At 37.7% G+C, this 24,667-nt stretch overlaps 8 protein-coding genes across 12 annotated transcripts; 6 read left to right on the top strand and 2 right to left on the bottom strand.

Moving 5' to 3' along the window:
• The first annotated feature begins 1,466 nt into the window (after nt 1-1,466).
• On the top strand, nt 1,467-2,247 carry LOC18015995. The gene has a single exon (XM_006398455.2). The coding sequence runs from the start codon at nt 1,545-1,547 to the stop codon at nt 2,022-2,024; it is 480 nt and encodes a 159-aa protein (XP_006398518.1). The 5' UTR covers nt 1,467-1,544; the 3' UTR covers nt 2,025-2,247.
• An 818-nt stretch (nt 2,248-3,065) lies between these two features.
• Nucleotides 3,066-4,655, top strand: LOC18015994 (probable ribose-5-phosphate isomerase 2). Its single transcript, XM_006398454.2, has one exon. It carries the CDS (start codon nt 3,489-3,491, stop codon nt 4,278-4,280), a length of 792 nt encoding a protein of 263 aa, XP_006398517.1. The 5' UTR covers nt 3,066-3,488; the 3' UTR covers nt 4,281-4,655.
• A 963-nt stretch (nt 4,656-5,618) lies between these two features.
• On the top strand, nt 5,619-7,486 carry LOC18016024. Its single transcript, XM_006398453.2, has 6 exons — nt 5,619-5,755; nt 6,235-6,559; nt 6,660-6,731; nt 6,822-7,022; nt 7,113-7,193; nt 7,276-7,486. Exons 2-6 carry the CDS (start codon nt 6,311-6,313, stop codon nt 7,453-7,455), a joined length of 783 nt encoding a protein of 260 aa, XP_006398516.1. The 5' UTR covers nt 5,619-5,755; nt 6,235-6,310; the 3' UTR covers nt 7,456-7,486.
• LOC18016023 (sulfhydryl oxidase 2) lies at nt 7,417-10,867 on the bottom strand. 2 transcript variants are annotated; one of them, XR_002899519.1, is made up of 13 exons: nt 10,499-10,866; nt 10,202-10,226; nt 10,014-10,106; nt 9,723-9,904; nt 9,471-9,540; nt 9,306-9,374; nt 9,134-9,210; nt 8,904-9,045; nt 8,778-8,818; nt 8,535-8,681; nt 8,022-8,453; nt 7,816-7,929; nt 7,417-7,627 (listed from the first exon to the last, which is right to left on the bottom strand). XR_002899519.1 is itself a non-coding variant. In XM_006398451.2 (12 exons), the coding sequence occupies exons 1-12, from the start codon at nt 10,708-10,710 to the stop codon at nt 7,908-7,910; spliced, it is 1,512 nt and encodes a 503-aa protein (XP_006398514.1). In that variant the 5' UTR covers nt 10,711-10,867; the 3' UTR covers nt 7,659-7,907. The 2 variants fall into 2 exon arrangements, 1 of the variants encoding a protein (XP_006398514.1); XM_006398451.2 differs by lacking the exon at nt 7,417-7,627 and having other exon boundaries at nt 7,659-7,929; nt 10,499-10,867.
• Nucleotides 10,868-12,088: 1,221 nt separating this feature from the next.
• On the top strand, nt 12,089-14,992 carry LOC18016021. The gene is made up of 6 exons (XM_006398449.2): nt 12,089-12,806; nt 12,999-13,216; nt 13,299-13,527; nt 13,965-14,050; nt 14,134-14,225; nt 14,495-14,992. The coding sequence occupies exons 1-6, from the start codon at nt 12,492-12,494 to the stop codon at nt 14,716-14,718; spliced, it is 1,164 nt and encodes a 387-aa protein (XP_006398512.1). The 5' UTR covers nt 12,089-12,491; the 3' UTR covers nt 14,719-14,992.
• A 190-nt stretch (nt 14,993-15,182) lies between these two features.
• Nucleotides 15,183-17,030, top strand: LOC18016020 (60S ribosomal protein L7-2). Its single transcript, XM_006398447.2, has 7 exons — nt 15,183-15,325; nt 15,421-15,603; nt 15,736-15,833; nt 15,921-15,978; nt 16,258-16,337; nt 16,419-16,521; nt 16,613-17,030. The coding sequence occupies exons 2-7, from the start codon at nt 15,430-15,432 to the stop codon at nt 16,826-16,828; spliced, it is 729 nt and encodes a 242-aa protein (XP_006398510.1). The 5' UTR covers nt 15,183-15,325; nt 15,421-15,429; the 3' UTR covers nt 16,829-17,030.
• Nucleotides 17,031-18,659: 1,629 nt separating this feature from the next.
• LOC18016019 (reticulon-like protein B15) lies at nt 18,660-19,737 on the top strand. Its single transcript, XM_024155371.1, has 5 exons — nt 18,660-18,726; nt 18,924-19,107; nt 19,219-19,348; nt 19,435-19,504; nt 19,589-19,737. Exons 1-5 carry the CDS (start codon nt 18,660-18,662, stop codon nt 19,735-19,737), a joined length of 600 nt encoding a protein of 199 aa, XP_024011139.1.
• A 479-nt stretch (nt 19,738-20,216) lies between these two features.
• LOC18016018 lies at nt 20,217-23,533 on the bottom strand. Of its 4 annotated transcripts, none has more exons than XM_006398445.2 (12): nt 23,321-23,533; nt 23,105-23,203; nt 22,923-23,007; nt 22,735-22,804; nt 22,557-22,617; nt 22,407-22,460; nt 21,984-22,140; nt 21,783-21,879; nt 21,302-21,411; nt 20,971-21,077; nt 20,657-20,767; nt 20,217-20,576 (listed from the first exon to the last, which is right to left on the bottom strand). In XM_006398445.2, the coding sequence occupies exons 1-12, from the start codon at nt 23,408-23,410 to the stop codon at nt 20,421-20,423; spliced, it is 1,197 nt and encodes a 398-aa protein (XP_006398508.1). In that variant the 5' UTR covers nt 23,411-23,533; the 3' UTR covers nt 20,217-20,420. The 4 variants fall into 4 exon arrangements, with proteins under 4 accessions (XP_006398508.1, XP_006398507.1, XP_024011076.1 ...); XM_006398444.2 differs by having other exon boundaries at nt 22,735-22,774; nt 23,321-23,467; XM_024155308.1 differs by having other exon boundaries at nt 22,735-22,774; nt 23,105-23,226; nt 23,321-23,459.
• Between the last annotated feature and the right edge of the window lie 1,134 nt (nt 23,534-24,667).

The following is a 24,667-nucleotide window of genomic DNA, read 5'->3' as shown; positions in this document are numbered from 1 at the left end:
GTTAACGTCAGGCTCGACGTCTGAAGATTCTAAACCCAACTAAATTCAGATAGATTATGTGATTATTCTAAAAACCGAATTAGTTTCCTAATTAAACAAGTAAATAAGATAATACTGTATATATTAAGAGCCGCCCATTGGGAGAAAGTCAAATACCCATCGGTTGGGGACGTGGCGTCCGGTCCAAACATCCTCCTTCGTATCTTGCCTTGCCTGCAGATCAACGCTTTTTGTTTCTGTTTACTAACAAAATATTTTACAATGATAAGTGATCTGCCAATGTATTTGACGATGAGTTTTTTTGACATTGTAAGACATAAAAGCGAAATGTACTAGTAAAAGAAAAGAAAAGCATCGGAATGTAATGTACTAGTAATTCCCTCGTTGATTTGTTTAAACATTAATTTAGTGAAAATACTATGAAGTAACCGCATATAATTAAAAAATGTCACCGACTTGTGCGCTTTTTCAGGTGCAATTACATAAACAAATGGGAGAGGCTTCTCAATCGTGAGTTATTTAATGGTTATAGAAAAGAGCAACTAGTATGTATATATATGCATTATTAAATTTGGAGGCTTCTTAATTTCACTTCACTTTCCGAATGCCGTGTTTCCCAAAAGCAAGCTAAGATAAGAAAAGAAGTTAAGAACATCTCCAACCATCCAACCATGGGTTCTTAAAATTTTGGTCAAAATTTTTAAAATATTATATAAAATGAAAGTATGTTAAAAGAGGAGAGAGAATTCAAAAAAATGGAGAGAAGAGTTTTAAAATAAGAGGTTATAGATACTCTCTCTTCTTTTTTAAAAACCCTTCTAATATTTTATTGTTATTTTTATATACATACCGTTTTAAAAACTACTACTAGAGCTCCTAATTGGAGATGGTCTTCTAACGTACCGTTAGGAAGTTTCACAATGCATCGCTTCACCTTGTCCAATACATTGTCATCACTTCACATTTTATCATTATTTTTTCCAGAAAATCTTTATTAATTTGCACATTACTTAGTAATTTATGTCGATTAATTGTATCTAGAGTTTCAGAGTGTGTCTTGATTTCGGCAGCCAGATCTCATAAACAATACATGGGTCAAATTTATCAATAAAAAAATCGACTTTTTTCAACCTCAATACAAGTGCGATGCAACGAATTTTCGACTAAAGAAAACATCTAATTCTAAATATCCATATATCATGACTGATGGTGATTGATGAATAGTAAAAGACGTGTAATAAGAAGATTTTAAATAGAAATCACCGAAGCTTGAGAGCATTAAAGCAAACAGAGGTGGAATTGAAAATGACGTGGAAGAGAAGAAAAGTGGGTCCCGTTTATCAATGTTGGAGATTGGCAACGCAACGCGCTTGTTAAGATCCAAATAATTTTGTTTTGTTTTTTTAAGATCCAAATAATTCGCTTATAAATACATTTCCACCTGTCCATCATCTTCTCCAACCAACAAAACAACGACCTCCTTTCACTTTCTTTCAACATTCCCAAATATCATTAAAACGATTACAAATCCAATCTCAGAAACAATGGAAGCTTCTATGATTTCTTCTCCGGCTCCGATCTCGCCGCTCCGGTTCAATCCACTGGTGTTTTCCCCGAATAAACCGATGACGTGGACACATAACAAGAAGACGAAGACGATGAGCGTCTCTGCTGCTGCGTCTTCAGGGAAAGACCATTACTACGGAGGAGGAAGATTAGTGGACGAGAACATGATCGTTCTGAGGAAACGCATCCACGAGATGAAGATGGTTGAGAGAAACTACGAGCCTCCTTCTCATTGGATGGATTGGGAGAAGCGTTTTTACAGCAGCTACGACTCTGTTATCTGCGATTACGTTGGTCTTCTCCAGAGTTTCCTCATGAACTCTCGCCCAACCGTCGCAATCGCGACGCTGCTTCTCCTCCTCGTCTGCGTTCCCGTTTCCTCCTCTGTTTTCGCGTTTCGCGTTCTTGACCTTCTTCAGTGGCTTCTCGCCGCCGCAACATCGGCCCACGTTGGCTGATCTGCTCGGCCCATTTCGTTTTACTTGCACACAACAAATTCTTTTATTTTATATATTGGTTCCTCTATATTGTATATATACACATATTCTTTTATTATATGATTTTTCAAACTTTTGGCTTAAGATATGTTTAGAATCTTGTTATTAGTTTATTCTTTCATGGGGTTTGTACTTTTCTATTCTAATTACATAAACATTTCTTATGATGAGTATTACTTTCGTTCTCGTATTTATTGGTCCATGTTATCATTTTGTTGATAATTTTGTTGCCTGGTTTGTTTACCCTTGATGTTCAAAAAAAAAAAAAGGTTTGTTTACCCTTTAAGAAGCGAACGGGCAATGGAGCGGCGTCTTTGGTTGCTCTCTTTTGGGCCCAACAACTTTTGCGTTACCACATTTTTCACTTCTTTTATGATAGTTCATTTTTACACACAATTTATGCGGTACTATAAAAATTCTGTGCGTTGTCCTAAATTTGATTTTCTCTAAATCGACCCGAGAAATTTCGGGTGCGTAGAAAAATTGATAGACGAGTTATTTCCAAAAATATAAAGGGGACCAAATATAAAGACAAGAGAAGTACTAATTTTGGGAATTGTCAATAGCGCTGATACTGAAGCGTTGATACAATATTGTAGAAGTTCTTAGCATTAGGTTTTATCACGTTGTTCGAATTCAAAAGTTTAGTCAAGAGATCTCTTGGTATAAATGCACATATTTCAACATTAGATTTAAATTAAATACGGAAAAAGGAAATAAAAAATTACATGATTTGTTAGTAAATTAGATTAGACAAAAAATATCTCTAATAACTTGTTTTCAGAATTGTTTATATGACTTTGTAATTATAATTTAAAATCAATAAAATTGTTTGTAGTAAAAAAAGAAAGTCAATAAAGTTGGAGTTCTTTTATGTAAATAAAGACAAGACATGGGACAGAAGTAAAATCCGAAAGATTCGTGTCTTTGTCTATCCTCGAAAGTCGAAAAGTGAAGAGTGTCTTTATTCGTTTGTTTTCGCGCAAACCCTATCTTCAGTCTTCACTTTCTTTTCTCCGCCACCACACAAACATATTCTTCTTCTTCTTCCTCGCAATTTCATATTTCTTACGCTAGTCTTCAATTCTATATATACAAACATTTCATTCGACCTCTATTCATTGCCTCCTAATCCCCGGTTTCTCCAAAGTATTGGCTTTTCTTCCTAATTCCACCCAATTCTGCTTCTGGGTTCTTCGTATTCATCTTTAATTTTTGTATTTTCCCTCCGAACGTTTCAGGGATTATACAAATTTTCATTCATTTGATAAATTTTCCCAAACCAATCTCGAATTATCTACAAATTTGATTTCTTTTTCACCAAATTCTCCCCTGTAATCTTCTTCAATTTTGGATTTTTCCTCCCAATTCCGCCATTTTATCCTAAATTCATTTGATTCTATCGAATTTGGAAGAGGGGTATCAATGGCGCTCGCGTACGATCCTCTCTTCATCACATCGGAAAAATCCGCCATGGAAGCACCCTCACCGCCGCCGATGATCTTAACCCAAGACGAGCTCAAACGAATCGCCGCTTTCAAAGCCGTCGAGTTCGTCGAATCCGGCATGGTCCTCGGACTCGGCACCGGCTCCACCGCCAAACACGCCGTCGACCGAATCGGCGAGCTTCTCCGGCAAGGAAAACTTGAGAACATCGTCGGAATCCCAACGTCGAAGAAAACGCAGGAGCAGGCTCTCTCCGTCGGAATCCCTCTCTCCGACCTCGACGCGCATCCCGTCATCGACCTCTCCATCGACGGCGCCGACGAGGTCGACCCTTTTCTCAACCTCGTCAAAGGACGAGGAGGGTCTCTGCTCCGTGAGAAGATGATCGAAGGAGCTTCCAAGAAGTTCGTGGTGATCGTCGACGAGTCGAAGATGGTGAAGCATATCGGTGGGAGCAAGCTTGCTCTTCCGGTGGAGATTGTTCCCTTTTGCTGGAAATTCACGGCGGAGAAGCTGAGGAAGCTTCTGGAGGGATACGGCTGCGAAGCGAATCTCCGGTTGGGAGAGAAAGGGAAGCCCTTTGTGACGGATAATGGGAATTACATTGTGGATATGTATTTGGACAAGGATATGGGAGATTTGAAGGTAGTGAGTGATGAGATTTTGAGGCTTCCTGGAGTTGTGGAGCATGGTATGTTTCTGGATATGGCTTCCACTGTTATCATTGCAGGTGAGCTTGGTGTCAAGATCAAGAACAAGCAGGCGTTTTGATTTTGTTTCGTTCTTGTTTTTTGGGTTTTTGTCGTTTTTTGGGGTGTTTAGGACAAGGAGGATTGTGGTTGTATGGAAGAAGAAGAAGAAGAAGAAACTGATCTAGATCATAATAGATATAGGTTCGGATGATTTGTTATGATGTCACTGTGAGGAGATTTGACTTTTCACAGAGTTTTGGTTGCTTTGATCATATTTCTTAGTTCTTTGCCTTCTTGAATGCTTCTTTCTTAGTATTGGGCCTGTACGTTCTTATATGTTGGGCTTTGCTTCGGTTCGGTTAATTCTCATACAAGTTCGATATTGGTAGGCTCACTACTAGTCTACTACACATATTCTCTCAATCAAATTTCTTGACTGGATTCGAGTTTCAAAGTGCTTTTTTCTTCTCTCTCAAATTTCATAGTGATTTTGTTGATGTAAGCATTGTATACGAATACGAGATCGTTGAAATGCGATAAATCAATATTCTAATTGGCGTAATCAGAAAGGGAGTGAATAGATTTTAATTTTTAATTGGTTTTTGGTAGAACAGTTGGCCTAAAAGACCAATTATAATGCACTATTATCATAATAATCCGGCCATAAACATAAATTAGTACGTGGTTAGTAATCAACCTGTCAAATGATCAAAAATCAGTGTTGGCACACCTCATCCCACCACCTTTTAACTGACACGCTTCAAACACTCCACGTACAGTGGACAACGTAACACGTGTCACTCAATTCAACAAGCGAATCAAGCATGAAATACTGTTGATCGTCGTCATTAGTGAATCTCCTAGGCCTAGCTTTGAAAATTCATCCTCTTTTAATCTTATTGTTTAATGCATTCTCTTGCTGAGTTGTTTACTTATTTTACACCTTGGTTAGCTACTTTTGAGTCTTTGGCCAATATATTTATATACATTACTACGATAAAAACGGCCACGTGTATGAAGTATGAATGTATGATGTATGTAATGTATTGCTACATAAATTATCCATGTACTATATACGATACGTTTCTAGTTGATATTGATATTTTTGATATATAAAGTGAACTAGTAATCATAAGATTCGAGAATCTTATACTCCATCTGTTTGCTTCTTCTGTAAACACACACATAACTTTTTGTTTATCTCCTGAATAATTCAGAGAGAAAGAAAGGAAGCTTTTATTAAGGCTTTAACTTCAGGAAAAGACGATTCTCTTCTTCTAAGCCTCCTTTTTCTTCGCTTTTCCACTTCTTCTTCTTCTCCGTTCTTTCTTTTTTTTTTCAGACAAAAAGAGAAGAAAACGGTACAAACTTCTTTCTCTTCTCCATTTGCTCTTGTCCTAAATTCTGGGTCTGCCTCTCGATTTTTCCTTTCTTTTCGGATTTTTCCAATTTCTAGCTTTTAATCATTTTATTTCTCTCGTTTGTATGCGACTCTTGTCTCTATATGATTTCGTCGCGGCGTATTTTTAATTTCGTTCAAACGTTGTTATCTGGGTAAACTCACATTCCTTCGCGTTATTCGTCGATTTAACTTTTTAAAATTTTCTTGGGTATAATTTGAGATTGAACTTTTAAATTTCCTTTTCTCTACCGTTTTTCTGTGAATTCGAGTAACTGTTTCGAAAAACTTGTTTCAGTTAATTTTTTTCAAAAAACAAACTAAAATAGAAGGCAATAATAAAGTATAGTTTTACAGCTTTTGTGTTCTGGTAAGTTGGTAACCAATCAGCTTTGGTTCAGCTTCACCAAATCCAACATGGCTCTCATAATCCAGAAAAACGTTTTTGCGTATTTGATTCGCTTGATCTAACTGTTTTTTAAATTTCAAGATATTTTTTCATCTCTTTCAATTAATGAGGAGCTTCTCATTCACATGTTCATGTTGCGTATGCCATCTCCTTAGCATTGATTGCGAATTGCTTCTTCGAATGATTCTATGTTCCTAACCCAACCCCATTATCATCAATTCGCAGCCAAAGAAAAAGGGGAGAAGAATTTAATTAAAAAGAGAGGTTTCTTCAGCTGCAAGTTTCTATCTTCAAGAAAGACATGGGAGACCATTTCGTGCTTCTGGTGGATCGGTTGATAACAGAATCGACGATTGAGGCAGCGATTCAGAGCAGGAACCGGATGCTACAAGCCAATATACCCGTCGAGGAGGAATGTACAATCCTTGATGAGAAAACACTTGAGAAGCTGCGTAATGGAGATTTGTCAATGGTGCTGTGTAGGATTTGTCACGACGAGGACTTGGATTCAAACATGGAGACTCCTTGTTCTTGCAGCGGCAGCTTGAAGGTAACAACAGAAGTTACATAACTAAAACATTTTTTCCCCTTCTTAGATGAAAAACAGAGTCTTTGATTTGATATTAGATGATCGATGTTGTTGTTGGCAGTATGCACATCGGAGGTGCGTGCAGAGATGGTGTAACGAGAAAGGTGACACAACCTGCGAAATTTGCCATAAGGTCTTTCCTCCTTTTGTGTCTCTCTTTTTGGTTTCTTGATCTTGTTGAAAATTGAACGTATCTGAGATTATATAGATATGATTTGTTCAGGAATTCAAGCCGGATTATACAGCGCCCGCTCCATTGTTAGAGTTAGGTCATGTTCCTCTTCATTTCAGGGGAAACTGGGGAATATCTCAGCGTGAGCATCGTTTCATCACAGTAGTACCTGCTGATTCCACTCTTCTTGACGACCAATATCCTCTTTCTTCCACCACAAGCTTCATCTGTTGCCGTTCCCTTGTTCTCATTGTACGCACGCTACAAAGTCCTCATTTTTAAAAACCAAACCTTTCAGTTATAACACTTTCATGCCTTAAACTCTTGCTTCTCTTTTTGCAGTTCATGGCTCTTCTGATTCTGCGACACACCCTTCCTTTAGTCCTCAACGGATCAAACCTCCATGTCTTCCCTTTGTTTACGGTGAGAGATGATCTCGACTATTATATCATGACAGATTCCAGCATGTGGTTTGATGAACTTTAACTGTTCTTTTGTTTTGCAGTTGTTGTTTCTGAGAGTACTCGGAATCATGCTACCAATCTATGTCGTCACCAAAGCAGTCGCCACCTGCCGTCGCCATTCTCAGACATTAGAAACCTCTGACTCTGAAGACTCGTCTGATGAAGAAACAGACTTATGGCGCTTGCCTCAAACGCAATCTTACATTATAGGCGTGCCATGAGCACTGTTCTTTCCTTTCACACACACGAAAGTCAATGTCACTGTAAATAATATACTCTCTCACTTATACATGTAAAATGTTGGATTGGATTAAGAGATTGAAAAGAAAAAAAGTATCTCTTTTGCAAAGCTTATTTCTCGATTCTCATCGCACCACCAGGTGTTTTCAAGATCTGCATAGCCGAGAGACAAAAGATTATATTGAATCCTTCCAAAACAACTCTAACCATGTGTATATTAAAGATTTCTATTGAAAGATTTCAACATTCACAAATTATCTATGTGTGTATTCCAAGATTCAAGACAAGAATCTGTACACTCTTTCAAATCAGAGACATACAAAAGTTTACGAAAAAAGGACCTGAAGCTGGCAACTTTGGGATCTCAACTCCAAACAAGAGCCTCTGTGTTTGTTGTCTGTAAATTATGAAAACATTAAGAGCTTCTAGATGCTCAATTCCAGCTTCTCCTCGGCCTGAAAAGAAAAAAATGAACAGAAGGGGTAAGAAAATATGTGGAAGAGATTTATTAGCTATATCATTAGATCTAAATAGATAGAAGCAATACTTGCGGTTCTTCTGCTGAGTCCTCCAGTAACAGGCAAGCGCCCCAAATGCACAGCTGGCGATAGCTATTGCCAATGCAGCTCCAATCGGCACAACCAGAGCGTTGGTGGCAACTGTCAAGTCTTCCGTAGCTATGTTCGTCTCTTCCTTGCTTCCGATGACACTCTTTTCCTTGTAAACCGAGACGAGCTTGGGCCCATAGTAGTTCTTTAAGAACTTGTAGACATGGTCGTGGTCCCACTCTATTTTTTTCTGGTCACTCGAGAGATAGCACGATGGGCAAAGCTCTTTTGGTGGCCATATGATCTTGGGGAACTTGGGGTCACCTGTACTGAGAGAAGCTTCGTCCTTCATGAGTCTCTCGTTGACCTTGTTGTGCGTGCTCCACACCCACAAGACGAAATCACGTGCCTTTTTGAAAGGAGTTTTGACGCTGTCCATGAAAATGCATGCATATGTGGTTTAGATGAGAAAAAACGGCGATTAATCGAGCTATGATTTGTATTTTTTTTACCTCAAGCACATGTCGTTGAAATGCAGACGGCATTCATCACACATGAAGAAGTTGTTGACGAAATCACATATTGTCGTGAATGCAAAATGACTTTCTCCATCCTCAATCTTCACGGAAAGTGAATGAAATAGAACCCATAATCCGCAGCTACAGTCAAACATTTAAGCAATAGTTCAGATACGAGTGGGGCAGATTGAGATTGAAGGATCACAGTATGAAATTTGACCAAAAGGACTACAATACCTGAATCCGCGAGTATCGTTCTTGCTGCCACGGCAAAACATCTGCCAAATAAGAACTTAGGACAATCAGATTTCAAAGGTCGATTATACAGGAAAAACCGTAAGAGAGTTGGTATCAAGCACCCACGTAATATCCACGCGGAACATCCTTTCCACAAATAGGGAAGTTTCCCAGAGTATCTTTCCCGCCAGATTCTTCGTAAGAGCATTTTCCAGAAGGGCATATGTCATCATAGTTCACTAGAATTTCTGCAGCTCCTTTCCGACACCTAGAATATAAGATACAGTAAGTGAGAAAAAAGAAGGTGACCATCGAAACACAAATGTAGACATTAGGATAATGAGATTTTAATCTACCTCCTGGATAGGTGATGTGCTGCTAGGAGCTGGATAAATCTAACAAATGAAGCACTTGTTTCAGATGATTTAATGGCCTGTGGATATCACGAATATACTTGTTGATTACCACGAACAGAGCGACTGAAAGAAGGTAATACAAATACACAAAAAATTATATGGATTTGTCGACCTTATGTGATAATATTATATCAAAAGCTTCTGCGGTTGCTTCCTCAATGTCATACACAGCCTGAGAAATCTGTTGCAAATCAACACCCAGTTATCTTTAATTTGTTTGATCTTAAAAGAAACACTACTAGTATCATTAAAGTTAGGCAGAGAGTAGTCTCGAAACCTGTTCGTAGTTGGTTATATTTGACAGGACATGTTCATTTTCGAATTTCTTATCATCCAAGCGATAAGAACTACAAAATATTGAGAAAAAAAAAAATCAGAGATCTGTACGATGTCTATAGGGATCTGATATTGACAAACTAGCTCAAGAAAAAATATAGATACGCTCGAAAGATAAAACAACGTTTGAATTTGTTAGATATACTTCGAGCCAATGCTGAAGATTAAAGTCCGGAGCATTTAAGGCACAAACCTGCCTATCTGCTTGTTTATCCAGTCGAGTAAACGGTCAGCTGTGCGGCCGTCGTCGATTACGAGTATCTCACTTTTCTCCTTTTTAGGTTCCCAACTGCCAGAGACAAACTTTGAAGGAGGACCCCAAAAGAGCATTGGATAATGAGAAATGGAGAACTTGTCACAGAGCTTGGTATTCGTCTGCGCTGCCAGGGAATTTATCATATGGACCGATTTAGCATCAGGATTAGTTGACCAACAGAATTCATAAAGCCCTTGTTTAGATAAATAAGGAACGTGGAGTAAGTACCTTCATTGCACAATCAACTCTCGTCATCAAAACCATTCCAGGATGTATTGCGTCTGGTCCATTGAAGAGTCTTGCGACCTTCTCATAATGAGGCTGCAGAGTAACAGTTTAGGCAATGAAAATCTCCCGAAAACGCATAGAGGCAGGAGCCAAAGATCAGATGTTGAATAGTTATTTACTGATGTTACCTTGTAGTTTCTGCAGGCAGGACACCTAGAATCAAGTGAAACGATACACGAATCAATATCCGCCTAAATCACTAATGTGGAGAATATAAACCCTTTGCATTTATCTACAGTAGCAATTGGTAGAAACATACGAATAGGATGATAAAGTTAAAATCTTTTCCACGCTAGATCCAGTACCAAACTTTAGGTAGCAAAAAGTGAAGAACCCACCAACCAAAAATTCGAATTTCTAAAACAGATTTTCATTCTAAGCAATCGAAATCAAAGCTCTGGGGCTTGGGAAATGGGAGAACTGACCAGTGAGCGAAGAACTCGACGACGGCATACTTGGCGGGAGTGTCGCGAAGAACTGAATCGAAGTTGGTAGTGTTCAATTCGACAGCTTTATCTTTTTGATCGGCGTTTCCACCGCCGATATCCCGGAGAATCGAGCGCGAGCCCGGAGAAGAAGACACGGCAATTACAAGGCTCAGTAAACCGGAGAACAAAACCAGATGTACCACAGACATCAAATCGAATCAAAGCAGAGAAAAATTCACTCTTTAAATACGAACGCTACGATATTCAAAGTTTCGAGTTAGGATTTAGAGAGAGAGAGAGGAAGCAGAGACCAGCGAAGATCTATAGAGAAAGCTTCCCTCCTCTTCCATGGAGAGAAATGAAGCTTTGTGATATAGAAGCTCGTGAACGACGTCGTACTTCTAACCACTCATTGAACTCCGTGGGTCACACTCATGACTTTTCTAATCTCCGTCTAATTTAATAATGGGCTTCATTCGTAGTACGCCCATAAGTGTTTGGGCCGTATTGGGCTCATCTATAAAAAAATCTCTTTTTCTGCCCACGGATTTTTATTTTCAGCTCCATATTATTGTCAAAAAGAAAAATTGATCATTTTGTTAAATAATCCCCACTTCTACTCCATGTAATCTTAGTCGAATGCTTATAGATTTAATCATGCACCAATTGTATTTTAATTCATTATTTATGGACCTTTGAAGCCATCATGGTACGGCAAAAAGAAAACTATAATGTGTCGGTCATGTGCACATGACAATATGACATCCCCTAATAATAAAATATTCAACTGATAAACTAGCCGGTTATTGCAGAATGCAGATTCACGTGTACACGGACATTGAAATTCATTCACTTCACTAGTCTAAAACCCCTGTTAATCTCAAGTAAATATCATAAATCATGCTTAACTCAAGCCCTAGTTGGTGAACAAGAATGATGAACATTTATGGTTATGTTATTTTTGTTGTTGTCAAGGAATAATAAATGGAGTAGATGTACTAGTTGAATAGTACTATATATACAGTTTGACTCTGATATAACAAAACAACAATACCCAAAAGAAAAATGAACTAAATACAGTATATTCTTCAACATTTTTGAAGCTTATCTATGAAAAAAAAAGGAACAAAAGCTTACAGCCTTTCTTTTTTCTTTTGCTGATTTTAAAACAATTTATATATGCCAATTTGCCATTTTTTGCATCTTGTCAGCATCTAGCAAGCACACAGCATCCACCATTAATTTAAAGAGCCTAATATGGCCTTTGGCTTTTCCGGTATATGCAATATTAACCCCTATCCTTTTTGCTATAGTCCAGATTTCTCCTTAGATTTTATAAAAGTACATTCCTAACCCAAATCACTGACATTGCACTGCCTTAGGTGGTAAATATGGATATGACCTCATGCCAATTACAAACGAGAGTTTCGGGTCTACTTATAAGTAATCGTAAAGTATAAGAACGAAATGCAAAAAACCAAAATTACTAGGGGCTTATGTGTTACCCACTCACTTTCTCTTTCTCTCTCTCTCTCCTCCAAATATGAACCAATCTTCTTCCTCCTCATTTTCTTCATTGACCCCTTTTTTTGAAACTCCTGAAATTCCTAATTTCCTTTAGCTGAATCTCAAACTCTCTCCTCATTGTTGCTTTCGGATTTTCCTCTTTCATCAATCTTTGCCTCCTTAATCGGAGCTTAGAAATCGGGTTGGGGTTTTGTTCAATCAATTCATCTTGCTTCCATCGATTCCCTCTTCTTGGAATCTCCGATTCGGCTGTTCTTCCAAGCTTATTCGTCGTCTCATCGGAGACACCCTCCGTGTTCATATTCACCCATATCAACTTATTCGACCTAATATAGATAGGTCAATCAACTACGAGTACTGGGAGGAGTGTTGTTGCTATTGTGTGAATCCCTTGTTTTCATCTTTCGCTTTATCATTCCCGTTTATCAGTTTCATCGTCATCGTTGATCGTGTGAAGAAAGAGATGTTGGGAGCTGGATTTCAGTTGACGAGAGGGCGACACGGAGAGGACCATTTTTACAGTTCCGCTAAAGCTCGCAGGGCCAATCAGCGCATCGATCAGCTGCGTAGAGCTCAGAGCGACGTCTCTAATGGTCGATCAGCTAATCCCAAGGATAAAATCGTGGGTTCCATGAACAGTGACTGCGAGAACGAGTCTGCCTCGCGAAAACTCGTTCCTAGCCTTGTTTCTGAGCCGTCCGCTTCGTCGTCGTCTAGTAATCTGGAACGGTTTCTAGAGTCGGTCACACCATCCGTGCCGGCCCAGTATTTATCTAAGGTTTGTTTGAACATGTCAAATGACTTTCTGCGTTTCCAGCTTGTTTATGCATTTTTTTTTAAAAAATAATCTTTTTTATTGTCCATTGTTGAAAGAACTCAGTAGCTTTCGATTTCTTGATTTTGGATAACTCATTCGTTTTTTTTTGGGTATCGATGATTTGTGCTCTAATGGTGATGAAAATCTCTGCAGACGTCGCTTCGAGAAAGAAGGGCTGATGATGATAAACTTGTGCCTTACTTTGTGCTTGGAGATATTTGGGAGTCATTTGCAGAATGGAGCGCCTACGGCACAGGAGTGCCTCTAGTTTTGAATAACAAGGATCGTGTTATCCAATACTATGTGCCCTCCCTGTCAGGCATTCAAATATATGCTGATACTCTTGCATTGAGTTCGTCTCTTAAAGCAAGGTTAAGATATTACTATGCTTTTGTGTTCTCACAACAGAACGATAACAAGTTTTCGTGATACTAGCTCTTATATCATTTTCAGGCGGCCAGGTGATGGTAGCGACAGCGATTTCCGGGATTCAAGTAGCGATGTCAGCACCGATAGTGATTCTGAACGGGTTTCTGCTAGAGTGGACCATATCTCATTGAGTGATCAACATCAGGAAGATTCATCGAGTGATGATGGTGAACCTTTAAGCTCTCAAGGTCGTTTGATATTTGAGTATCTTGAAAGAGACCTTCCGTACATCCGCGAACCTTTGGCTGATAAGGTTTGTGTCTTGGTTTCTCTACTAGAACCTCACATATCAGAATTATGAAAGCATGCCTGAATATACGAAATAGTAAATACTCGCTAAAGGATTCTGGAAAACTATTGATAGATGTTATTGATCACATATCTCTTTCATATCAGAGTTCTTAAATGGTAACTTGTATTACATCATCATATGTTGCAAGTAACTTCAAATATATGACCAGCACTACCATCATTTTTTTTCGTTAAAGAAATGGCTCGTAGTTGTTTTCAAAACGTTAATGTGGGTCAACTGTTGGCTACCAACTAATCAGAAATGCTCAATCCGATCAGGATTTGGTCTGGTCATCAACTTAAACTAGACCACATCTAAGCTCCCGAGTAATGGGAAACTAGTGTAAGTATGTTGTTAATATCCGGCTCCTCGTGACTAATGCCTATGTTGCATTACAGGTTGCTGACCTTGCTGCTCGGTTTCCCCAGCTGAAGACGCTAAGAAGCTGTGACTTACTTCCTTCAAGCTGGTTTTCTGTGGCATGGTATTGTTGTTTGTACTTTGAGTGCAGTTTCTTGCTGCCAATATGCTGTTCACGTCTCTGAGAATCCATTATATACTCTCTAGGTACCCAATTTACAGAATACCCACAGGACCTACGCTTAAGGACCTGGATGCTTGTTTCTTGACGTATCATTCCCTTCACACACCGTTTGGAGGTAAACCAAAACTTGCATTGGACTTTTTCTAATAAGCCAGGGTGAATCCTCACGAAACTGGGCAAATCTACTTGACTGAAACCAAACTGTTCCAATCTTGTAGTGACACCTATCCAAAGTAGGATAACTTTTACACTATTGATCACTTAACTAGGTGTTTTTGTGTGTTCACGAGAGGAGTTTGTTAGCTTCTGCGAAGTCAATTTATTTTATCAAGGATAATTGTTTGGTAGATAGATAGATCTATTCACACCATTCGGCTGTTGTAGGTTCAGGCAGTGCACAACCAATGAGCCTTGTGCAGTCAAGGGAGAGTGAGAAGATGCAATTGCCTGTATTTGGCCTCGCTTCATACAAGTTCAGAGGTTCTGTATGGACAGCCAATGGTGGCTCTGAGCACGAGCTAGTGGACTCCCTCTTCCATGCTGCTGACAAGTGGCTGCGTTCATGTCATGTCAGCCACCCTGATTTCCTCTTCTTCTGCCGCCGCTGATATGACTTTAAAGTACCATTTTAAAAGGAAGTTTTTTGGACAAGGAACAACCAAAAGACATGAATTTGTGAAAGCACTTTTGAGAGTGGTTCACTAGAGTTTTAACATTAAACTCAAACAATGTTGATGGTTGGTCTCAAACCTACGTTGCTTTTATCTGTAAGTTATAGATAAACGAGTTTAGTTTTTGTCAGGTTATGTATGTGAACCCTGGGCTAACCCCTTTTGTTGTATACGAATACGTACTATGATGTTTGCAATAGAAACTTTTGGAGTAAATGTGAATGATTAAACGCTACCTCATACAAAGTTATAGTTTAGTTCATGAAACACAAAATCCCTTGCAATCTTTGAATCACACATGTGATAGACCAACAGTTCATGAGTTCTGCCAAAAAAAAAAAAAAGAAACGGATTGATTCATGGGCTTTTATAAAACGGGCTTTACAATACACTAAATAACCAATGGACCTGAGAAAACAATTTCATTGTAAGGCCCATTGATATCCTGCATAACCCTAATTTGAGTGAGTAGCATATATATAATCGCTCTTCGCCGCAGTGTATTTCGTCTCTGGAAATTCCGTTTGATTCGAGCTCGACAGAGGTTAGTATTGATTCTTGTTCGTCACTCATCTTAGCTCTGTGAATTTAGTTTACTGTCTTCATGAGGTAATCGATTTGGCTTTGGTTGACCTGCAGGAATCGGAAATGGCAGAATCGAAGGTTGTAGTTCCGGAGTCGGTGCTGAAGAAGAGGAAGAGAGAGGCGGAGTGGGATTTGGAGAAGAAGCAGAATGCTGAAGCTGCCAAGAAGAAGAACGCCGAGAACAGGAAGCTCATCTACAAAAGAGCCGAGCAGTACTCCAAGGAGTATGCCGAGAAGGTAATTTTAAATTTCTTATTTTCGTTTTCTCGTTAGATCCAAATCGAAGAAGAGTATGTATGCTTGTTTAGATCTATCGTTGTTAGTTTTATCTGGGTTAATGAGTATTGTTTGTTCTTTTATATATTATAGGAAAAGGAGTTGATCTCTTTGAAACGTCAAGCCAAGCTGAAAGGAGGTTTCTATGTTGACCCTGAAGCTAAGCTTTTGTTCATCATTCGTATCCGTGGGTATGTATGTTCATTGTGTCAGTTTTTTTTCATTTCCAAGAGATGAAATGCTGTTTTTGCTGATCTCTTGTTCCTTTAAATTCGCAGTATTAATGCCATTGACCCAAAGACAAAGAAGATTCTCCAGCTCTTGCGTTTGAGACAGGTTTGTCTACTGTTCTCTTCTTCAGTTTATGAGTCATTGGATGGATTCTCTGCTGATTGGTATTAGGTTTAGGACATAAGTGACAGTTCAATATTATCATTTTCTCGTCTTCCCACCGTAGTTCTTGATCATGTTTGATATTACGACATTAGACAATCGGTGTTCTTCTAGTAGACTGTGTGTATATGTGTCGACATTAAGAGCAATATTATTATGCTGCTTCCATGATGTGTTTCCTTCAGAATTGAAGAAAGCTTGAATTTTGCAAATCTGATGCAGATCTTCAATGGAGTTTTCCTCAAAGTCAACAAGGCTACAATGAACATGCTTCGTCGAGTTGAGCCCTATGTGACTTACGGGTATATATCTCAACCTTATAACCTTTGATATCTTAGGCAATGATAATAACGCCTAATAACCTCTCTATCTCTCCCTTTCAGGTTCCCTAATTTGAAGAGTGTTAAGGAATTGATCTACAAAAGAGGATACGGAAAGCTTAACCACCACAGGGTTGCTCTAACTGACAACTCTATCGTCGAGCAGGTTCGAATTCCTTTTCTCTGGTGCCCCCTAGTTTCTTAAATGAATCTCTGAAATGAAGTATTGGTGTTAATTTCATCCACTGTAACAACAGGCTCTGGGTAAACATGGGATCATCTGCACTGAGGATTTGATCCACGAGATTCTTACAGTGGGACCTCATTTCAAGGAGGCCAACAACTTCCTGTGGCCCTTCCAGCTCAAGGCACCGCTCGGTGGCCTGAAGAAGAAGAGAAATCACTACGTTGAAGGTGGTGATGCCGGAAACCGTGAGAACTTCATCAATGAGCTTATCAGGAGGATGAATTAGAATGTTTTGTTTGCCAATCTCAGTCTTATCTCTGTTATCTTCACTTGATGCTTCCTCCTGGATAATTTTGATCTTCTTTATTAAGTTAAAAGACATTTTGAGCTTTCTCCTTTGTTTTCTTTGGATATTAGTTTGGGCTGTAGACATCTCCAGTAATTCTACACTATCTTTAATCGGTGTTTTAAGAAAAAGTTTTACTTTACAGCCTCTATCTTCATCTGGTAATATAAGGTGTTCTAAGCTCATTTATTTGACTTCTGTGAAATTGATCAAACTTTAATAATTTTTTGACATCCATAAGAATCTTATTTATGACAGTAAAATTGTTAACTAATCTCAGTTTTAAAATTATTAAAAGGTTATGTTTTAGTTTCTTTTTTTTTTAGTCATGGCAGAGGAATATCAAGGCTAGCCTTGACAATTACGGGGCGAAAGAAAATTTAATAGAAAAGACCGATCTCGGTAGCAATAGTGGATAGGATTTGCATTGTATGATTTTTGGGACTATTTTTTTTTCGGGATTACTTTTGGTATGAATATTAACTATTATACCAAGACTGCTTTAAAATAAAATTATTAAGAAACATATTTTCTCACGGCAATTAATTAACTTTGAAAGATTATGTGTTTTATTAGGATGTTACACATGCATGCATGTTGACAATTTTATAATTTAGCAAATTTCAACATGTGTTCAATGATTTCAATGATTTTTACACATTTTCATATAATTTACTTAAAATAAACATGTTTTTTTTATTAAAAAAAGTGAAGCATTGAAAAAGGAATAATGAATTCTTTATTTTTATTTTTGCAGATTAAAAAGGAAATGGATACACAGCTAAATATATAAAAAAAGAAATGGAGAAATTATTCATTTTGCATTGATACTTTGTATATAGATGCATTATAATTATACACATTCATTTGACAAATTTATGAGAAATAAAGAGGTGCATATATATTGAGATTTTGAGATGTATAACAAAAGTAAATGTTGTGAAAAAGGTAATATAAGCTAAATGATTTAACAAAATCAGAGAACCGGATATAGCTAAATATCAACAAAAGTCAATTGCATCAGATTTTTTGCATGCAAATGTTGTGTATATAATGCATGATCACTGATCAGCAACTTAGACAATCATGGTGTGTTCATACGTACATATGTGAGTACGCATGTATCCGTATAAGTTTATGCTTGCTATTTCATTTTCTTTTTAATTTTCGACGTTTCTTGTGATTTCTTATAATTCTGTACGTTTGTGTTAATTATATTTGTACTTATCGCGTGTGCATAGATATCGTAATTTGTTTTTAGGTTACTGACCTGAAAAAAATTATTGTTTACAGATTTGAAGTGTTCAGATATTTTGTTCAAAGGTTCCAAGGCGGACATAGTTCTATAAAGGAGTAAGATAAATTTCAAATCACTCAATCTAAATGCATAGATATTTTTTTTAAAGAAAGTCAAGTTGTAATAAGGTTACCAAATACCAATACAGTGTATTAATATTCCAGAAAGCAATCAACGGGTAATAATAAGAGTGGAAATTAAAAGAATATTAATTTTCTAACAGCGAAACTAATTTGTTGCATGACAACATGTATATCCTATGTTTCTATGCAAATGTTAATAATAAATAGAAACGACCCCCATGGCGTTTGGGATAATAAAAGCTACCATGATTAAGCGATGATTAATAGTTTATTTAAGAGTAAAAAGCATGCCGATGAAAGCTGACAATAGAGATTAAATGGTAATTCTCTTATTTAATCCCTCTTGACAAAGTTTTATGGAGATTGCAGGTCTAAATCACAACAAAAAGCAATGCCTAAATCACCACAACAAGAACCAAAAAAGTCTCTTGTGGATCAAATACTTGGCGACGGAGCAGGTGACATCATAATAATACTCTACTTATCATTTTCTTCTCCATCTTAACATAAAAAAGATTACAAAAAACGTGTTCTTCTCCTTTTGTTACGAGATCTTTGACTATGAATTAACCCGTCCAATTTCACGTATATTAGATTATAATTAAGACCTTACATATTTTACCTTAAAACTAACACATAAGAAATGTTGTTGCAGTGGCGGATTTATGTTTGTGGAAAGACAAGATAAAATCAGGCATAACACTTGCAATGGCCACACTTTTCTGGTACATGTCTGATGTCCAGGAGATTCCGTTTGTACCCCTTCTCTGTTCAATCTTGTTACTCCTCATGCTCCTCCTCTTCCTCTGGGCCAACTTTGGACAACTACTTTTCACTCTGTACGTACCAAATACACATCCTCTCCTTTTTTTTCTTTAGCTTGACGACTAAGAAACAAATGAAACTAGAAGCTTAATTAATTAGTTCTATGATGATGTGATCTCAAACAGGAGACCTCCCACTCCTGCAGAGATGAAACTAGAAGATTCACCACTTAAAGCCTTAGTTTCAAAGATCGAGAGCCTTTTCTTGATGCTGTACGAGATTGCATATGGGAAAGACATCATAACCTTTCTCTTGGTTAGTCTCTGCTACCGTACGTTACACTAAACAAATTTCAAGAATCATTTTGTCCATTTATAGACTTTCTTGTGTGGCATATGCAGACCATCCTTTATGTGGCCACCATAGACACCGTTGCGAGCTACTTCAACCTAGTCACATTTTTGTATATATGTAAGAAAGATCATAATTACTTGACCTGTCACTCATTCTCATTTTTTTTTCCCCTGTTAATAATAACTCTCACATCCCTTCCAGGCTTCTTCTGTTCGATGACGATTCCGGTTTATTACCTGCGATTTCAAGAAGACATTGACAGTTTCTTTGGGAAGCAGAAGAAAATGGTTGTTGGAGTATTCAAATCCTCTGTTCTCGATAAAATTCCTAGGGCCGCCAAGAAGGAGTAGTACTTCTTGTGCCGAAATGAAAAGCAAAGCTATATATATATATATATGCTTTTATCACAGTTTAGTTTATTTGATTTATAAGGGATACTTGGTTGTAAGTATTCTTTAGTATTGAATAAAATTTCTTAGAGATTTAAATATATAAGTTGAATGCCATAGCTAACAATTTCTCTAGAAGTTAAGGTGATTTTTTGATATTATACAATTTCTATTATATATATTCATATAGCTTTATAAAATATTAAAAAAGCTAGCATTTTTTCAATTACCATTTTAGATTAGATTTAGAATTAGTTGTTCTTGAGCGCTCCCTAATAATCAGCAGTGTATGCAACGAGTCCATCCTCCTGAAACAGTTTTGTTTCTTCTTGTCTCCGTTTCTTCTTTGGCCTCCAATTAATAAACACTGGAATTTGGATTTTCTAGTCAAGGATCTCAATTTTTACATTTTTTTCTTCTTTTGGAACACACGCTATCTGTAGCTTTTCCTTTTTATTTTGTTTTAATGCTGTTACCAGGTTGTTATCGGTTTATGTAGTTACAGGAATTGTAAAAGCACATAAGTAAAGGAAAACGAAGAAGGCTTATAATGATCTATTCAGATGTCTTCCTCTAGCTTCTTTCAGCGACTAAGGGAACATGGAAACAATTATAACTCCATAAAAGTGTTGACAACTTCTTCTTTACTCCTCTTCTTCAGTAATTTCACGTTTCCGCTTATCAACACCCCCTTGGTTTTTTCTTAACTCTGTAGACGATATATCCATCCGGAATTTTTCTTCTGGAATTGAGATGAACATCTCGCTTATTTCCTCTGGAATATCAATATCTTCAAGAACCTGCAGAGAAGCAAGGCTTAAGACAGAAGGCATAGAGTATAATAATTGTATTGCTCGAGACTTTAGTGCTTAGGTCAAACCTTAAAGACACCATCTACATTGCGGCCACCAACAAGGAAAGTACAACCTGTTCGCTTGCAATCACCAAGTATCTCCAACATCCTTTTGTTGCTTCCTTCATAGTACTTTGGCTGCAAAAAGTTAACATCTTTAATCATTCTTCTTTGATAGCGTTGAATTGGGAGATACTAGAGCACTTCAAACGTCTGTGTCTTACTGAGTTTTAAGTAGCTAATCGCCACATCGTCGCATATACAAATCTAATTGTAGGGTTAAGGAAATAAACAAATAAAAGGATCAGCAAAACTGGAAAAGGTTCAGTATTTATACATACATTAACAAGCCTTGCTGCAGTGTCAGCGCCAATTACAAAACTGCTTCCTGGAAAAAGTTCAGCTTTCTTGTAGAAGTATGGCTGATTTGAAACTATTACCGTCTTTCCTGACAAACGATATACTTAACCAATATCAAAAGATGGCACGAGTGAATAACCATGCATCGGAAAACTACTAGCATGAATTTGGATTTTAAAAATTGATTGGTCTTGCCCTTGTCGGGAAACAATCTGGATCATAAGATTATTGTAACTCAGAGATGCCAAAGAGGTGGTGCACAAGATTGAAAACATGAATAAGTAGTATGTGAAAAGTAAAGATTATGCCTACCAACTGCTTCAAATTGCTTGACACGATCTTTAATCTGTGCAACTGAAAGCGGTGGTTTGTCAGCATTTACTGCGGATATTTCAAAACATGGGTACCCGCCCCCACAAACACTGCGTCAACAATTCTGCATGTGAGATTCTTTTCATTTTATTTTACAGAGCAAAAAAAAAGACAGTTTGATTTGTTGTTAACTTGGAGATTATAAAAATGTTAAAAGACCCGAGACCTCTTCAAAACCCAACGACCGAATCAATTTATATAGCACAACAAATGAAAATGATCAATTACTAATTACCTTGCATTATATAGCATATCAGATTTAACTACGAAACATAGAGTCAGCAAAAGAGCCAAAGACATTAATAGATACAAAGAAGACTCAGGTTAATGGTTAGGATTAACCATGGTTTTTCTTTTAAACGTGTTCACATAAAGAGAAGCAGGTGCTCGTTAAGCAAATAATAAAGACATACTAGCCTACCTCATAGCAACTTCCAACAGCTTGAGATGACCGTCATGTAGTGGATTAAACGAACCAGGCAGTATAATCTTTCTATCTTTATCTGACCCGTATGCTTCTGCCATAATGGTAGAACTTCATCCGTTAATGGCAACAAATGCAGGTTTCAGTTATTAAAAATAAAATAAAAAATTGTATTGGGTCAAACGACCAAAATCTTACCCCTAGAAAATGGATAAATCTTACAGCTTAATTGTCCATTTATAAGCTGCTCTAGCTCTTGTTCTTCACTAAACTGGGTTTCCGACTCATCAGCCACCTCAGACTTGGTCAAGCCAGAGTCAAGTGTCTCAGAAACTTGGCATGCCTTGGCCATAGCCTAAGATAATAACCAGAAAAAAGTTTTAAGAACTCATTCCAAGATGAGTACCTCAACGTACAGTGATTTTTGAAAAGTTACACGAGCTGACAAAAGTATGGATAGAAACTGGCCCAGAAGAATATCCATCTTAGTATTTCAGTAATTGAATACTAACTTGTCAGTTTTTCATTTTTTGTCTTCAAAGACTAGAGAAGTGCAAATCAGACGCCAACGCCCTAGGCAGGTACTAGATTTGTGACTTGTAATTAGCTTTATAAACACACCTGGATCAGTACACGGCTTGCCACCTTATCTTCTTCCTCTCGGCTTCGTAGGTTCTAAAATTCTCCACAATAAGATAAAAAACACATGAGTGTTTAGATGTTAAAGACTAAAAGAGCAAGGCGGGAGAAAGAATCTTGCAGTCATCACACCTTTGTTAGAGTGACTCCAGTTTCCCAGATACGGTCGGATGCTCTCATAGACAAGAAAAATCTACTCGCGGAACAAACAACAGAGATGAGTTAAAGCAACCAATGCTAGAAAAAAAAAAAACCTAAATCCTCTGATATGGTTGTTTGAGCTGTAAACCAAAAAACAAATTGCATAAACCTGTGATCGCCACGCTTTGGAGGAGAAGTTGCCAATGATCCTGTAAAACCCACACCAATCACCGAATATCCTATCCACAAGTTTACGAAACATATTTAGAACAGTTCCAGGATTCCTAAGCAGCAACAACGATGTTGAAGAAGGAGACCAATTCAAATTACCGCTAATTTAATTGGTTTTGCACGAACCTGGTTTAGACAGCTTAAGCGCACGATTATATGCTAACAAAGCCATCTCGTTCGCCATTGATTGGCTACAGTGTTGGCTCGGAACCTGAGAGAAAGAGAGCGATAAAAAATCTGCTGATTTAATCGGGAAGAGAGAATCAACGGGAACGATTGCCATTGAAATTGAGGTTTTGAGAACAGACCCTGCCGAGTAATTGGACCATAGATATCCTCGAGTATGGAACCACGGCTTCGAGAAGAGTGTTCGAAGCTCCTGGAACCGACATCAACCAACCTAGAGCCTGAAATTAGTTCCGAATTGAGACTGCAAACCACACAATCACACGCAATGACGCAATCGTGTGTGTATACATACATATATATATATAGAGAGAGAGAGAGTGGAGAGAGAGAGAAACCAGGGAGGCGCCGCCGGAGAGATACACGACGGCCTGCGTCGGCGATGAGTGAATCGCTTCGACGATGGTACGGATCGCAGCCTCTCCCATTGTTGTTGACGTTCACTTCTCCAGATCAGTCTCGCTCGTGCCAGAAATGCAAAATTACAATGTTTTCGTATTTATAATTTGTGCCCCAAGATAGCTCTGTTTGACGCTAAAACCGCAAAATGTTTAATTTCTCCAATTAGGCCCCCGCTCCCCCTCGGAGTCGTCGCCGTGAGTCCGTGACCAAGAACGAGACGAGAATTACAGATTGGGCCCGCTCTCTGGGATTAGGGTTTAGGGCTCTATATCTCTATCCTAAACTACGAAAGATCACATTTCACAAGTCCACTTATCGACAATTTATCGTATCATGATAACGAGAATAACGACAAGAAGGGCCGAACAAAGTGTGACACTTGGTGCGTACACGTGTCCTCTGCTTTTTTATCATCAAATGTGCCAGTGCTGTGTAGCCGTTGGATGAACCTCGCTAATTGACCTTTAAATCTGATCCGTTGATTTCGGATGAATAGTGATCGAATCTGCAGTTTTAATTAACTTTTAACCAACCAAAAAGTTATATCCATCAAAACTTAAGCATTTAGCATTTCTTTTCTTAAGAAATTATCAATTTGATACCTAGTAAAAGTAAGATAAAGAAGATGTGATATTGTAAAAGAAGCCTCGGGGAATAAACAAAGAAGGAGCGTGGCATCTTATGACGACGTTCTCGAGTAACTCTTATCTTAAAATCTTCACACTTTACTTAGATCTGTCTTAAGCGCCAATTAGTAAGTTCAATGACTTACTTGAATTAATATTGACAACTAATCAATGTTGATAAAAAGTATACAATAGTATGGTTTAGGTCCTTCAGGACAATGTAACAGTTGGTATTTTGTGGGGTTTTGTGCTTACTGCAACATATATGAGTTATGAGTTAGTACAAAATTATACTATAATGGTGATTACAGATAGATTAGTAATAAATTAATAATCTATTGGAAATTAGGGAAGATAGATGAATAGAAAAGGACAAGCACTGTAAATGTTACCTACATTGACACTTGACAGATCAATCAAAGACTACACTGCACTTCACCAATAAAATACTTTTCAGAATAAAACAATAATCCTGACAAAAGGTATATAAAAGTATGTAACTATTTGAAAAAGGTTCTGAATTTACATTTTTACATAAGAGATTATGATAGATTTGGTCAAAAAGGATTAGAAATACAAATAACAGAGATTTTTAGTAGTTAAAAATGGATTAATGAAAACTTGCGACAAATTAACGGTACGGATTAAATCGCCATT

The sequence above is a fragment of the Eutrema salsugineum genome, unplaced genomic scaffold, assembly GCF_000478725.1.
Source record: "Eutrema salsugineum unplaced genomic scaffold, Eutsalg1_0 scaffold_20, whole genome shotgun sequence".
Classification (NCBI taxonomy): domain Eukaryota; kingdom Viridiplantae; phylum Streptophyta; class Magnoliopsida; order Brassicales; family Brassicaceae; genus Eutrema; species Eutrema salsugineum.
This window is presented reverse-complemented; position numbering and strand designations above follow the sequence as displayed.